Source organism: Lipotes vexillifer, unplaced genomic scaffold, assembly GCF_000442215.2.
Source record: "Lipotes vexillifer unplaced genomic scaffold, Lipotes_vexillifer_v1.1 scaffold153, whole genome shotgun sequence".
In the NCBI taxonomy this organism is placed as follows: domain Eukaryota; kingdom Metazoa; phylum Chordata; class Mammalia; order Artiodactyla; family Lipotidae; genus Lipotes; species Lipotes vexillifer.
Window position 1 is genome coordinate 5,122,320 of NW_006774670.1, and position 13,439 is coordinate 5,135,758.

A 13,439-nucleotide genomic window follows, 5' to 3' on the forward strand; every position below is an offset into this window, starting at 1 on the left:
GGTTTGTGCTAGCAGCCTCGGTGTTCAGTTCAACAAGCCAGAAGTGCCCTTTTCCACGTGTGTTTGCCCAAAAAAGGGTCTTGGAAGGGTTTACACCAAGTTGTTAACAGTGGTCACCTTTTATTATTCTGGAAGTTTTTCCTTTTCTTTTTTTTCTTATCTGTGATTTTATAATTTTATTCAATGAACAGGTTTTGTTTTTGTGGCAGGACCAAAAACCACAATTTTTTAAGTTAAAAAATTAAATATTTAAGTAGGAAATACATTACTAAGAACCGTTTCCTTAAAGGGCAAACTGTAAGAATAATTTCTGGCAAAAAATTCAGTCTTATTCTGGTCTCTAATTCTGCCCCCAATGCCAAGCCTCCTCCTGTCCCATCATTACTTACATTCCTGAAGACATTCTGTGTCTGTGCAGTAGGACTGGGACTGCCTCAACTACAATGAATAAGAAGAAAGGAAAGTTAGCCACTGGACTTAACCAAAAATGGATACTATTTATTAGAAAGATCATGTTTTGCTTTTTAATGAATGCTACTACGGTATATATCATACCTTCAAAATCAGATAAAAACATAGAATATATTGAGGGGCTGTTCAGTTTTAGGGGATTATTTTCTCCTCAACATAATATTCAAATATACTGTGATCTAGTGCAATTCACCTATTTAAATTAGGAATTTTTAAAAGTCACCTGTGGGTGGGTGGTGGTGGTGGGATGAACTGGGAGATTGGGATTGACATATATACACTAATATGTATAAAATAGATAACTAATAAGAACCTGCTGTATAAAAAATAAATAAAATAAAATTTAAAATTCAGAAAAAAAAAATAAAAAGTCACCTGTGACAGAAACTCCTGCTGCCATATGTTATTAGACTTCCCAAAGGAAAAGCACTTAACTGTAGAGGAGAGCTACTAGAAAAAGAGTAAACTTCGTTAATAAGGTTTTTTTCTCCCTGAAAATTAGAAGCCTCTGCTTCTAATAGAAAAAATAGGTTCTCTTTGTAGAAAATGCACCTTTGAAAGGAAGGCATTTTTTTTTTCCTTTTTGCTTACATCTACATAAACAGTGGTTAGACAAGGAAGAAACTAATAAAAATGATACCACAGGAGTTGGGGGTGGGATGGAGGAATGCAGTAGGCTCTGATGAGAAGGGATCCGAAGTTTTCAATGTCTATCTTTATATACAATTTAATTTTGGAACCATATGATTATGAATTTTAAAGATAAGTGAAAAGTAAAAACCCATCTATCAATAAACATATATCATCCTTTTATGAATGTTCACCCTATGCTGAGGGCTTTTAGGATGTTGAGAAATGATAATCTCATAAATCTTAAAAGAGATGATACACAGTAAACTGAATGAACATGCAACTTTTCAATTCAGCCTCATTACTTTATAATGACACCCCCTCTCCATTAAAGCAGTTAACGCATAACCTGCAATTGTTTGGGGAAGCAACTACAGAGCAGTCGTGCTTAGCTGGTTAAGCATGGGCTCTGCAAAAATGCAGATCTTGACTTAAAGTCAGGCTCTGCAACTTTCTAGAGTTTCAAGACCTTGGGTGAATTCTTTAACACCTCTAAGCTTTAGTTTCCTCATCTGGTAAAATGGGGATGATATTACCTATATCTGAGTACAAGTGAGAATTAAAATACACAGTGCATATGAAATGTCGTAACCACCCAAGAAAGAAGAAACGTTAGCTATTATTATTACTGTGCCAAACAAATTATAACCTCATCTAAAACAAATATTGGAATTAACAGAACAAATCATCTTGTAAGTTGTTCTCTAAGATGATCAGGCTTGCTTTGGTGTATACCACTAAAAGTGTTCTATTTGTTTTTTGGTTTTTGTTTTTTAAATATTTATTTATTTATTTGGCTGCACCAGGTCTTAGTTGTGGCATGTGGGGTCTTTAGTTGCGGCATGCAAACTCTTAGTTGCGGCACGTGGGACCTAGTTCCCTGACCAGGGATTGAACCCCGGCCCCCTGCATTGGAAGCGTGGAATCTTGGCCACTGGACTACCAGGGAAGTCCCCAAAGTAGTTCTACTTGAATTAGAATGGGAAAACAGATCTTAATTAATGTAAAAATATGCTGGGTAACTTAAACCTTCCTAAATATGCAAAGAATCAATCCAAAACCTCCTTAAAAATTTATGCATTCTACGGCTATTATCAAAAAGACAATAAATAACAAGTGTTGGTAAGGACGTGGGAAAAGGGAACCTTTGTGCACTGTTGGTGGGAATATAAATTGGTAACAGCCACTATGGAAAACAGTATGGAGGTTCCTCAAAAGATTAAAAGTAGCGTTACCATATGATCCAGGAATTCCACTTCTGGGTATTTACCCGAAGAAAACAAAAACACTAATTTGAAAAGATAAATGCAGCCCCATGTTTTCTGTAGCATTATTTACAATAGCCAAGACATGGAAATAACCTAAGTGTCCACTGATGGATGAATGGATAAACACACACATGCACGCGTGCGCACACACACACACACAGAGGAGTATTATTCAGCCATAAAAAAGAATGAAATCTTGCCATTTGTGACAACATGGATGGACCCCAAGGGCATTATGCTAAGTGAAATAAGTCATACAGAGAAAGATAAATACTGTACGATCCACTTATATGTGGAATCTAAAAACAAAGATCTCATGGATATAGAGAAGAGACTGGTGGTAGCCTGAGGCAGGGGGAGGAGGGTGGGCAAAATGGGTGAAGGGGGGTCAAAAGATACAAATTTCCAATTAAAAAATGAATAAGTTATAAGAATGTAATGTACAGCATGGTGACTATAGCTAATAATATTGTAAAAAATTACACATTCTAAAGAAATTGAAAAAAAGATTACTAGATCCTTGGGTCACAAATCAGACCTAATGAACCTCCTACTTCACATATACTTTAAGTTTTATTAATTTTTTCCCAATAAGTAATACGTATACACAGTACAAAATTCAAAAGTACAAAAGGATACTCTATGCAAATCTCTTGCTCTCTTCTGTCCTTCAGCCTCCACAGCACTCAGGTTTTTTTGTGAATCTCTCCAGAGATGTCCTTTCATTTTTATAAGCACATATATATCTTTTCCCATTACTCTTCCACCTCTAAGTAGCATTGTAGCGAATGTAAAACAAAAAGATTTATTAGGTCTTTGGATTGAACAAGTACTATCTAATTACTTAAGATATCAAATAAGGAGTAAAAATAACTTTCTTGGGTTTAGTATTTAGCAATCACACAGCATATCCCAAAATCTACAGCTGTGATCGAAATGACCAATGAATTATCAGTTCATTGTACATTACGTAACTCAAGTGCCAGCCCTGGCTTTTGGCTATAGCTCTACTTGAACTGATGCCCTTGTCTTCAGGTCTGACTTGTTGGCTGTCTGTAGCTCAATGATATCTACAAATGACATGATTTCCATGTGAAGAGCCCCCAAGTCTTTATATATCCATTTCCTCACAAATCTACTTCCATGGAGGGCCACACCACCAGCTCTAGGCTTCTTCTTCATGCTTCCATCAGTCTCATCCTCCTTCCTCAATGTGGGTCTACCAGATAAGATGCTCACTGTGTTCGTTTTTGACCTCCCTGTGATGCTGGCAGGTCTGGGTTTCACCCCACACCCTTGCAGTGGGTTTGCAGTCTATAGCCAGGGTCACCAAACTAAAACCTGTAGGCTGGAGGCCTATTTTTATAAATAGTTTTACTGAAACATAGCCACACTCATTTGTTTACATATTGTCTATGCCTGCTTTCACTACAACAGCTGAGTTTAGTAGTTGCCATAGAGACTCCAAGCCTAAAATATTTACTATCTGGCCCTTAAATTACTCAACACTACTGATAATGACAACCAGCTAAAGACATCTAGGAAATACCCATGAAATATGAGAAAAAACAAGTATTTTTGTGTAGCTATATAACAGTGTTCATTTAGAAATGTGAGATGCTCATTAATTATGTCTAGTTATAATGCACCAATCGTTCATTTACTTATTCATTCAAAATGTTTACTGAATGCCTACTACATGCCAAGTACAGTTCCAGGTACTGAGGATATGGTGTGAAAAGGACAAAGTTTCTGAAAAGGACAAAGTTTCTAGTCTTATGGATCATACAGTCTTGGGGGGGAAATCAGACAATTAACAAGTATATTATAAAAATGTCAGAGAGCCACACAGAGAAAGTAGGATGGCATACAGTGGCAGTCCAGTAGCCACTTTAAATTAGGCAGACAGAGGCAGTAACACTTAAGCGACTATCTACACAATAATAGCAGTAAAAGATCAAGGAGATGAGCATTCAGGAATTCCAGACAAAGTAAACAACTAGGAAAGGCCCCTACATGAAAAGGTGCCTGCGAGCTGGTGTTGAGGAACCACAAGGCTACTGTGGCTGGGGCGTGTAAGCAGTATTACTTAGCTGCTGTATTTAGTCAACCTCAGAACCAAATGCTCTCTAGATATGCACAAATCAGCATAGTTTTCTGTTATTGGCATTAGTCTGACTGCCTCCAATTCTAAGACGTATAACAGATACCTATATGTTTTATCAATGTGGAATAGGGGTACCTTCTTATTATCACATTAGAAATACATTTAAATACAAATATATTTTAATGATAAATTTATAAATTATATTACTTTAAATTGTAATTTAAATAATTCATTATTTATATTACATTATAATAAAAATAAAATTACAGAATACTTAGAAATTAATGTGGATTAATTCACTGACTTAGTACAATTATCATTATGTTTTCTAGCATTAAAATATGCATACTTTCATATAATTACAATCATTATAATAACAAGTATTTACTGGAAACTTTTATGTGGTAGGGACTATACTAAGAACTTTAATTTATTTAATCCTCACATTCAGTGGCAGGAGGCAGGTGTTATAACTCCTACTTTATGGATGAAGAAACGTGTTTGGGAGAGGTTGGCTAACATATCCAATACTAACTCCAGAGTCTAAATTTTTAATCTCAATTCCATTCTACTTTACAACATACAAAATTTTATATCATAATTTTAGTTAACATATCATTAGCATGAAACACTGTGTAACCATCCACAATTTTTTTTTCACAATTTTGAATGGTTACAGAATACTCCAGTGAGTTGATAATCAACTGATATAAAACTGAACTGAAGCAAATTCAGAGTAAAGTGAAAATGACCATAGACGTAATTACCTAATAACCTCTAAGATTAACACAGCCAATGTTTTCTTTCAGCACTAAAAGAGATCTCTTTCCCTTTAGGTGTCACCAGAAGGAGTAGGCTTCCCTTTGGGACTATGATAAAAAACGGTAATGTACAATTTGTCCTGCTATACAAGTTTCTAGAAAACTAATTCACTCACAATTGGTAAATATAGAAATGATGTCAGCTTTATGTGGTAGCTGTATTGGTTCATAAATGATTTTTTTCTAGGTAAGGGGAACCACAGAGTGGGAGGTCAAATTACGACTTTGAGCAGGTCAAATTATAACTCATGCCATGCAGGCAGAAGCCCTTTTGCTTTAAGAAAATTGTTAAAAAGTGCCTTCACACATGCATACACACACACACACACACACACACACACACACACACACATACACACACACGACCAAGAATGAGAAGAAATTATTCACTGGGAGCCTGGCTGACTGAAGAACTCCATCTCTAGCCCAAGCTGCAGTGAATCTTTGGGACATTCCACCAAGAGCGGGAGCTGGATCCTGCTCTTCTGGCTGATCTCCTATGGGTTCCTGGCTACACTCTACATGTTCACAAGCAGATGATGCTGCAGGCTCTGAATAATAAGGTGCCAAAGTATCATGAGCACATTTCTAGTCCAGGAATTAGTGTTTTACCCAAACCAGCGTGTTGGAATATATATTCAGTATGTCAGATTCAAACACTTACGATGGGTAAATTATAGTCTTTAAAGAATTAAAAAAACACATTTAGTAAAACGAGAGAGTCTTTTGATGGAACTCTTTAAACAGAGAGACCTAACTTACAGTGCATCTCAGTTTTCTCTTGACTTATTTGAGGAATACAGTGCGACTACTGATGCTGATTTTGGCTACTCCAAAAGGAAACCATTTATGAAAGCAAACATAACTAAAAGAAAACCAATAAACAAGGTCCTACTATTTTCAAAACTATATTCAAAATCCTGTAGTCAACCATAATGGAAAAGAACATGAAAAAGAATGTGTATATATATATATATATATATATATATATAACTGAATCACTCTGCTATACAGCAGAAATTAACACTACACTGTAAATCAACTATACTTCAATCAAAAAAAAAGAAAACCAAGGATAATAAATGAAGGAAACAGGCATGGCAGTATCTACAGGATAGAGCCATAAACTTCAAATATTTTCTGTATTACAGTGGAGTGGCGGGAACCACATGTGGACTATCTACAGCCAATGGTTGCTGCCTAAGTAAACCTTCATGCTAACACTGATCCCATGATCCCAGGGAAGATCTGGGATCTTCCCCACCTAACCAGGATGGCCATGTAAAGTTCCTTAGATGAGTTAGCTTCAAAATCGAAGAGACAACATAGTATGATTAGAAGAAATGTTTTTCTTCCTTGGGGAAAAAGGTAGAAAACAGAGATTTAAAGAATACAAGAGTCTTGGCACAGAGATTTCCTATTAGGGAAAATGTAGAACCTAAAATAGTCTCTTAGGATATCCAGGAAGCCTCATATAGAACCTTGGCTGTCAGAGGCTGATGGAAAAAATATAGATCAAAATAAGACTCTAATGACAAAAAATGGAACTTCTATGAGGAAGCTTACCTTGGAGAAATTCTTTGAAGAAAATTACAAAAAACAGGAAGTCTCTCTTAGGAGTTATCAAAAGGTACCTGCTATGGATGTTCGTGTTTCCTCCACCACTCCAAATTCGTATGTTGAAGCCCTAATTCCCAAAGTGATGGAATTTGGGGGTGGGGGCCTTTGGGAGGTGATTAGGTTTAGATGAGAGTGGAGCCACCATGATGGAATTAGTGCTCATATAGGAAGAGGGTGAGACCAGAGCCGTCATTCTCTCTGTGCCATGTGAGGGTACAGCAAGGTGGCTGTCTGAAAACCAAGAAAAGAGCCAAATCACCCTGGCAAATCTGGCAACATCTTGATCTTGGACTTCCCAGTGCCTCCAGAACTGTGAGAAATAATTATTTGTTGTCTAAGCTGCCCAGTCTGTGGTATTTTTCCAGAGTAGCCTGAGCAAACTAAGACAGTACCTAAACAAGAACTTATCTGCTGTTTTTCTATGTCTGCTCAAGCACCTCATGTATATTGGAGGTGCTCTTCTTTCCCATGCACCGGGTCTACCTGTGGACTGGTAAACAGTGGTACAGAACAGTGGTTCAAAAGAGAAGCTTTAAAGTCAGAGGTATGTGGTTTCAAATTCTGTGTCTGTTACTTTCTTAGGCAGAGTTTCAAACTATAGAAGAGATAAATACAATCTGTTACCAACCTTAATGTCATTGTGAGGATTAAATGACATAATTCTTATATAAAATTAAATATAAAATGTATATAAAAACTCAGGTCAAGGCCCACAGAATGCTTTTGGATTACAGCAATATGCAGGAAAGGGCTGCCTGTTTGTACAAATAAGCCTATTCGTATTTATCACTACTATTTTTTCAAAAAGTGAAATTCCAAAACCAATAACAAAAAAGTACTTTCAAATCAGGGGTTAAACAGTTGGTCAATGTCCTCTGACCAGACCTCACACAGCTCACAGTAACAGGTTAGCTTGAAATAACCTTAGACTGCCAAAACCCAGCTCCCCCTAATTTTTAATACTGCACAGCATTCCATTTAATTGTATCATTTCCAAATTTGTACATGAAAAACAATGTTGTGGTGAATGTTCATATAAATACGTTCTTACGCACTTGATTAATCTCTTTAGAATATGGAGTAGAGTTGCTATAGTGAAGGTATGTATACTTTAAGTTTTGATATACATTGCCAAATTACAGGAGCGGAATTTTAAAGAAATGACAAAATACAAAGTACATTCGATTCAATTATTCCTGCATAATCACACCACTGAGGAAGCCCAGTGTTTCAACTGGGAGACAGCTAAAACCTAACAATATCTGATCACATTTAGTTCTTTTTTAAAAAAATTTATGTTACTGAAGTATAGCTGATTTACAATGTTGTGTTAATTTCTACTGTGCAGCAAAGTGATTCAGTTATACATATATATATATACATTCTTTTTCACATTCTTTTCCATTATGGTTTATCACAGGATATTGAATATAGTTCCCTGTGCTATACAGTAGGATCTTGTTGTTTATCCATTCAATACACAATAGTTTGCATCTGCTAATCCCAAACTCCCAATCCTTTCTTCCCCTATCCCTTCTTCCCCCTTGGCAACCACAGGTCTGTTCTCTATGCCTGTGAGCCTGTTTCTATTTTGTAGGTAAGTTCATTTGTGTCATATTTTAGATTCCACATATAAGTGGTATCATATGGTATCTTTCTCTTTCTGACTTACTTCACTTAGTATGATAATCTCTAGATCCATCCATGTTGCTGCAAATGGCAGTATTTCATTCTTTTTATGGTTGGATAGTATTCCATTGTATGTATGTGCCACATCTTCTTCATCCATTCATCTGTCGATGGACATTTAGGTTGTTTCCATGTCTTGGCTATTGTAAACAGTGCTGCAATGAACACTGGGGTGCATGTATCTTTTCCAGTTATAGTTTTGTCTGGATATATGCCCAGGAGTGGGATTGTAGGATCATATGGCAACTCTATTTTTAGTTTTTTGAGGAACCTCCATACTGTGTGTTTTCCGTAGTGGCTGCACCAATTTACATTCCCACCAACAGTGTAGGAGGGTTCCCTTTTCTCCAGACCCTCCTCCAGCATTTGTTATTTGAAGGCTTTTTATTTTTTCTTCTTATTTATTTATTTATTTGGCCATGCCACGTGGTTTGTGGGATCTTAGTTCCCCAACCTGGGATCGAACCCAGGCCCTCGGTGAAATCTTGGAGTCTCAAACACTGAACCACCAGGGAATTCCCTGAAGGCTTTTTAATGATAGCCATTCTGACCGGTGTGAGGTGGTACCTCACTGTAGTTTTGATTTGCATTTCTCTAATAATTAGCAGTGTTGAGCATCTTTTCATGTGCCTTTTGGCCATCTGTGTGTCTTCTTTGGAGAAATGTCTATTTAGGTTTTCTGCCCATTTTTCGATTGGGTTGTTTGATCACATTTAGTTCTTAATGACTAAGTAGCATCTCTACATATTTTCCTACAATATTAACAAAAATATTCAATAACTTGGAAGGACCACAATAATCTATGTACATTTAAGCCTGAAGACTTCAAATAATCAGGTTAAAGGCAAGTCTGAGTTTTTTTTGTTTTTTTTTTTTTTTTCCCAGTACGCGGGCCTCTCACTGTTGTGGCCTCTCCTGTAGCGGAACACAGGCTCTGGACGCGCAGGCTCAGCGGCCATGGCTCACAGGCCCAGCCGCTCCATGGCATGTGGGATCTTCCCAGACCGGGGCATGAACCCGTGTCCCCTGCATCAGCAGGCGGACTCTCAACCACTGCGCCACCAGGGAAGCCCAAGTCTGAGTATTTTGAAAATAGTTTTTGAATGTCTAACACTAATAGGGTGCCCAAATGATATGCATATACTTTCCCAAATCCTACAAAAATACCTTCTAAATTTGAGTTTAATTAATTTATTGAACCAAAAGTCATCACGTAATTTATGGCCACTGACAACAACATAACTCATATGCTATACCTTTATGGTACAGTCTATTTTGATTATATATAAAGATATAGATATAGATACATGACTGTCCACAAACTCAATGCAACCTCTGGCTAAGAGAGAAATAAATGTCATGAAATGGGATACGCGAGTGGGGGGCAAGAGGAAGGGGGACTCTGACATTTTGCTCTGTATTTCTATATTATTTCAAGTGTCCGTAATTTAGATATTCACATATTACAAGTATCATTAAAAGGAAAGACAAAATTCCAATACCATGATACTTGAAAATGAGGCTGACTCTGATTTGCTGTTATGGACTCAATGTTTGAGTCTCCTCAAAATTCATATTTTGAAATCCTAATCCCCAATGTGATGGTATTAGGAGGTGGGGCCTTTCAGAGGTGATTAGGTTACGAGGGTGGAGCCCACATGAGTGGGATTAGTGTTCTCATAAAAGAGACCCCAGAATGCTTTCTTGCCCTCTCTTCACCATATAAGGATACAAGATCTGCAACCTGGATGACGGGCTCTCACCAGAACCCAACCATGCTAGCACCCTGATCTTGGACGTCCAGCCTCCAGAACTGTGAGAAATAAATTTCTGTTGCTTATAAGCCACCCAGTCTACAGTATTGTTATAAAAACCCGAACTAAGAAATTTGCTAATATGAAAAAATAAATGAAGTGAAAAAAAAACAAGTTGCAGAAATGTAAATATACTATGATCCCTTCTATGTGAAAACAAATTTCTAGAAAGAGATATATAGCAGACTGTATTTTCTAAAAACGGTCATAGCAGTATTTCTAACCACACATGCTCTTCCAGAATCTTACCACTCCCCATCAAGAGGTGGAGTCTCCTAACTCAAAAATGGTTTACAATTAACTCAAAATATATTAAAGACCTGAATGTAACACCTGAAACCATAAAAATCCCAGAAGAAAACATAGGTGGTAAGCTCCCTGACATCAGTCTTGGTGATAAGTTTTTGGATCTGACTCCAAAAGCAAAGGAAACAAATGCTAAAACAAATAAGTGAGACTACATCAAACTAAAAAGCTGTTGCATAGCAAAGGAAACCATCATCAAAATGAAAAGGCAACTTATTGAATGGGAGGAGATATTTGCACATCATATATCAGATAAGGGGTTAAGTATCCAAAATACATAAAGAACTCATATAATTCAATAGCCAAATAAACAATCTGATTTAAAAATAGGCAGAGGATCTCAATAGACATTTTCCCCAAAAGAAGACATAAAGATGGCCAACAGGTACATGAAGAGATGCTCAATATCATTAATCATCAGGGAAATGCAAATCAAAACCACAATGAGGTATCACCTCACATATATCCATCATATATATATATATCAATATAATGGAATTATTATTCAGCCTAAAAAGGAACAAAATCTTGCCTTTTGCGACAACATGGATGGACCTTGAGGGAATTATGCTAAGTGAAATAAGTCAGAGAAAGACAAATACCATATGATCTCACTTATATGAGGAATTTAAAGCAACAACAAAAGATCAAGCTCAAAGATACAGAGAACAGATTGGTGGTTGCCAGAGGTGGGGGGGTTGGGAGGTGAGTGAAATAGGTGAAGGGGGTCAAAACGTACAAACTTCCAGTTACAAAATAATGTAAGTTATGGGGATGTAATGTACAGCATAGTGACTATAGTTAGTAATAACATATTGCATATTTGAAAGTTGCTAAGAGAGTAGATCTTCATAGTTCTCATCACAAGAAAAAAAATTGTAACTGTGTATGGTAACAAGTGTTAACTAGACTTACTGTGACAATCATTTCCCCAAATATACAAGTCGCACACCTGATACTAATGTTATTTGTCAGTTATACCTCAATTAAAAAAAGAGGTGAAGTCTATTCCCCCTCTTCTTAAAGCTGAGCAGGCTCAGGACTGCTACAACCAGAAGTATAGTAGAAGTGTTGTACGTGACTTCTTAGGCTAGGTTATAAAATGTATCCAGGCTGCATGGTTCTTTCCCTCCCCCATCCTCTCTTGGGATGGATGCTTCTTGCCCTTGGAACCAAGCCACTGTGCTGTGAGGAAGCCAAGCAGCCACATGAAAAGGCCGTATGTAGGTGTTCTGGCTGACAGTACTAGTTAGCCACCAGCCAGCATCAACTGCCAGACAGTGAGTGAGCAAGCCTCCAGATGCTTTTCTCGCTCCCAGCCTCTCAGTCGTCCAGTTAAGAACCCAGACATTATGCAGCAGACAAGCCATCTCCACTGTGCTCTGTATGAACTCTAGACACAGTCTGTTAACTTAATTAAAAGGTTTTTCTTATGCCACTGAGTTTTAGGGTAATTTGTTATACAGCCATAATAACGGGAATATAAGAGAAATTGTAAATAGCTTAAAATCAGTGAAGCGGCAATGAGAGGCTGGGGAACATAGGGAGATTTTTACTTTTCCATTTCGACACAGTACTGCTTGAATTTTGTGCCATGAGGACATGCACTAGCTATTTTATCTTTTTTGTTTTGTTTTGTTTTGTTTTGTTTTGCAGTACGCGGGGCTCTCACTGTTGTGGCCTTCTTCCGTTGCGGAGCACAGGCTCCGGACGTGCAGGCTCAGCGGCCTTGGCTCACAGGCCTAGCCGCTCCGCGGCATGTGGGATCTTCGCGGACCGGGGCACGAACCCGCGTCCCCTGCATCGGCAGGCGGACTCTCAACCACTGCGCCACCAGGTAAGTCCGCTATTTCATCTTTTAAATAAAACATAACGTCACTTCTGTGAAGGAGGCCAGAAGGTGGTCCCCTCACACAGTACAACCTGATGTCAATTACAAGAAGAACTGTCAATTACAGACCTCAACAGAAGATCATCAATCACAGGCCCCAACAGGAAAAGATGTACACTGCATCTCCTACAAGAAACTGACTACCCCAGCAACTCAGCCAATGAGAAGCCATCATCACCCTGAGCTCTCACTTTTCTCCAATGGGCTTTTGTTCAAAACCACCCCTCCCAACTTACTCCTTTTTCTCTGTAAAATAATGTCCCCCTCCTTTGTTCCTTGGACTTGCTAAATAATATTAAATTGGGGATAAAATACATATACCATAGTATCTAAATGTTTATTTGTGAGAAAGATCTGGGAAGGTGCATACCAAATTCATCTAGGGAAGTAGGAACATGCCAGATATAGAGAAGTGAGTGAGAAGTTTGGTCTTACTTTTAATGTATTGATTTTGTGAAAAAACATCAGTATATTATTCATATTAATAAACATTTTACAAAAATATAAATTAATAGGAAAAGATACTAGCAGTAGATATATTTGCTGGGTAGAGAAGTTTCTCAAGAAACTTTTCAGGCATACATCTTCCAGGAAAAGGCCAATAATAGGTCTTACTTAACGTGACTTATTTAAATACAGTGGACATTAGTCACAATTTACAAGGCATTCAGGCTTGTAAGGAGAATCTGACCAATGATCTCCCAGATCACGTGCTTACAGTACTTTAATACGGAAACAAATGTAAGTAAATTAGAGATGCAGAAGTTTCAGTTACATGGTTTAGATTAGAGCTGAAATACAGAGCTCAACAAACAAACAAAA

At 37.5% G+C, this 13,439-nt stretch overlaps 1 protein-coding gene across 1 annotated transcript in view; it reads right to left on the minus strand.

Annotated features, from left to right (window-relative positions):
• SMIM14 (small integral membrane protein 14) overlaps window positions 1–13,439 on the minus strand; it is a 61,411-nt gene that overhangs the window by 12,368 nt on the left and 35,604 nt on the right. The window contains exon 3 of the mRNA XM_007449424.1: window positions 390–438. Coding sequence (XP_007449486.1) covers window positions 390–438 — 49 coding nt within the window. The remainder of the gene's footprint in view (window positions 1–389; window positions 439–13,439) is intronic.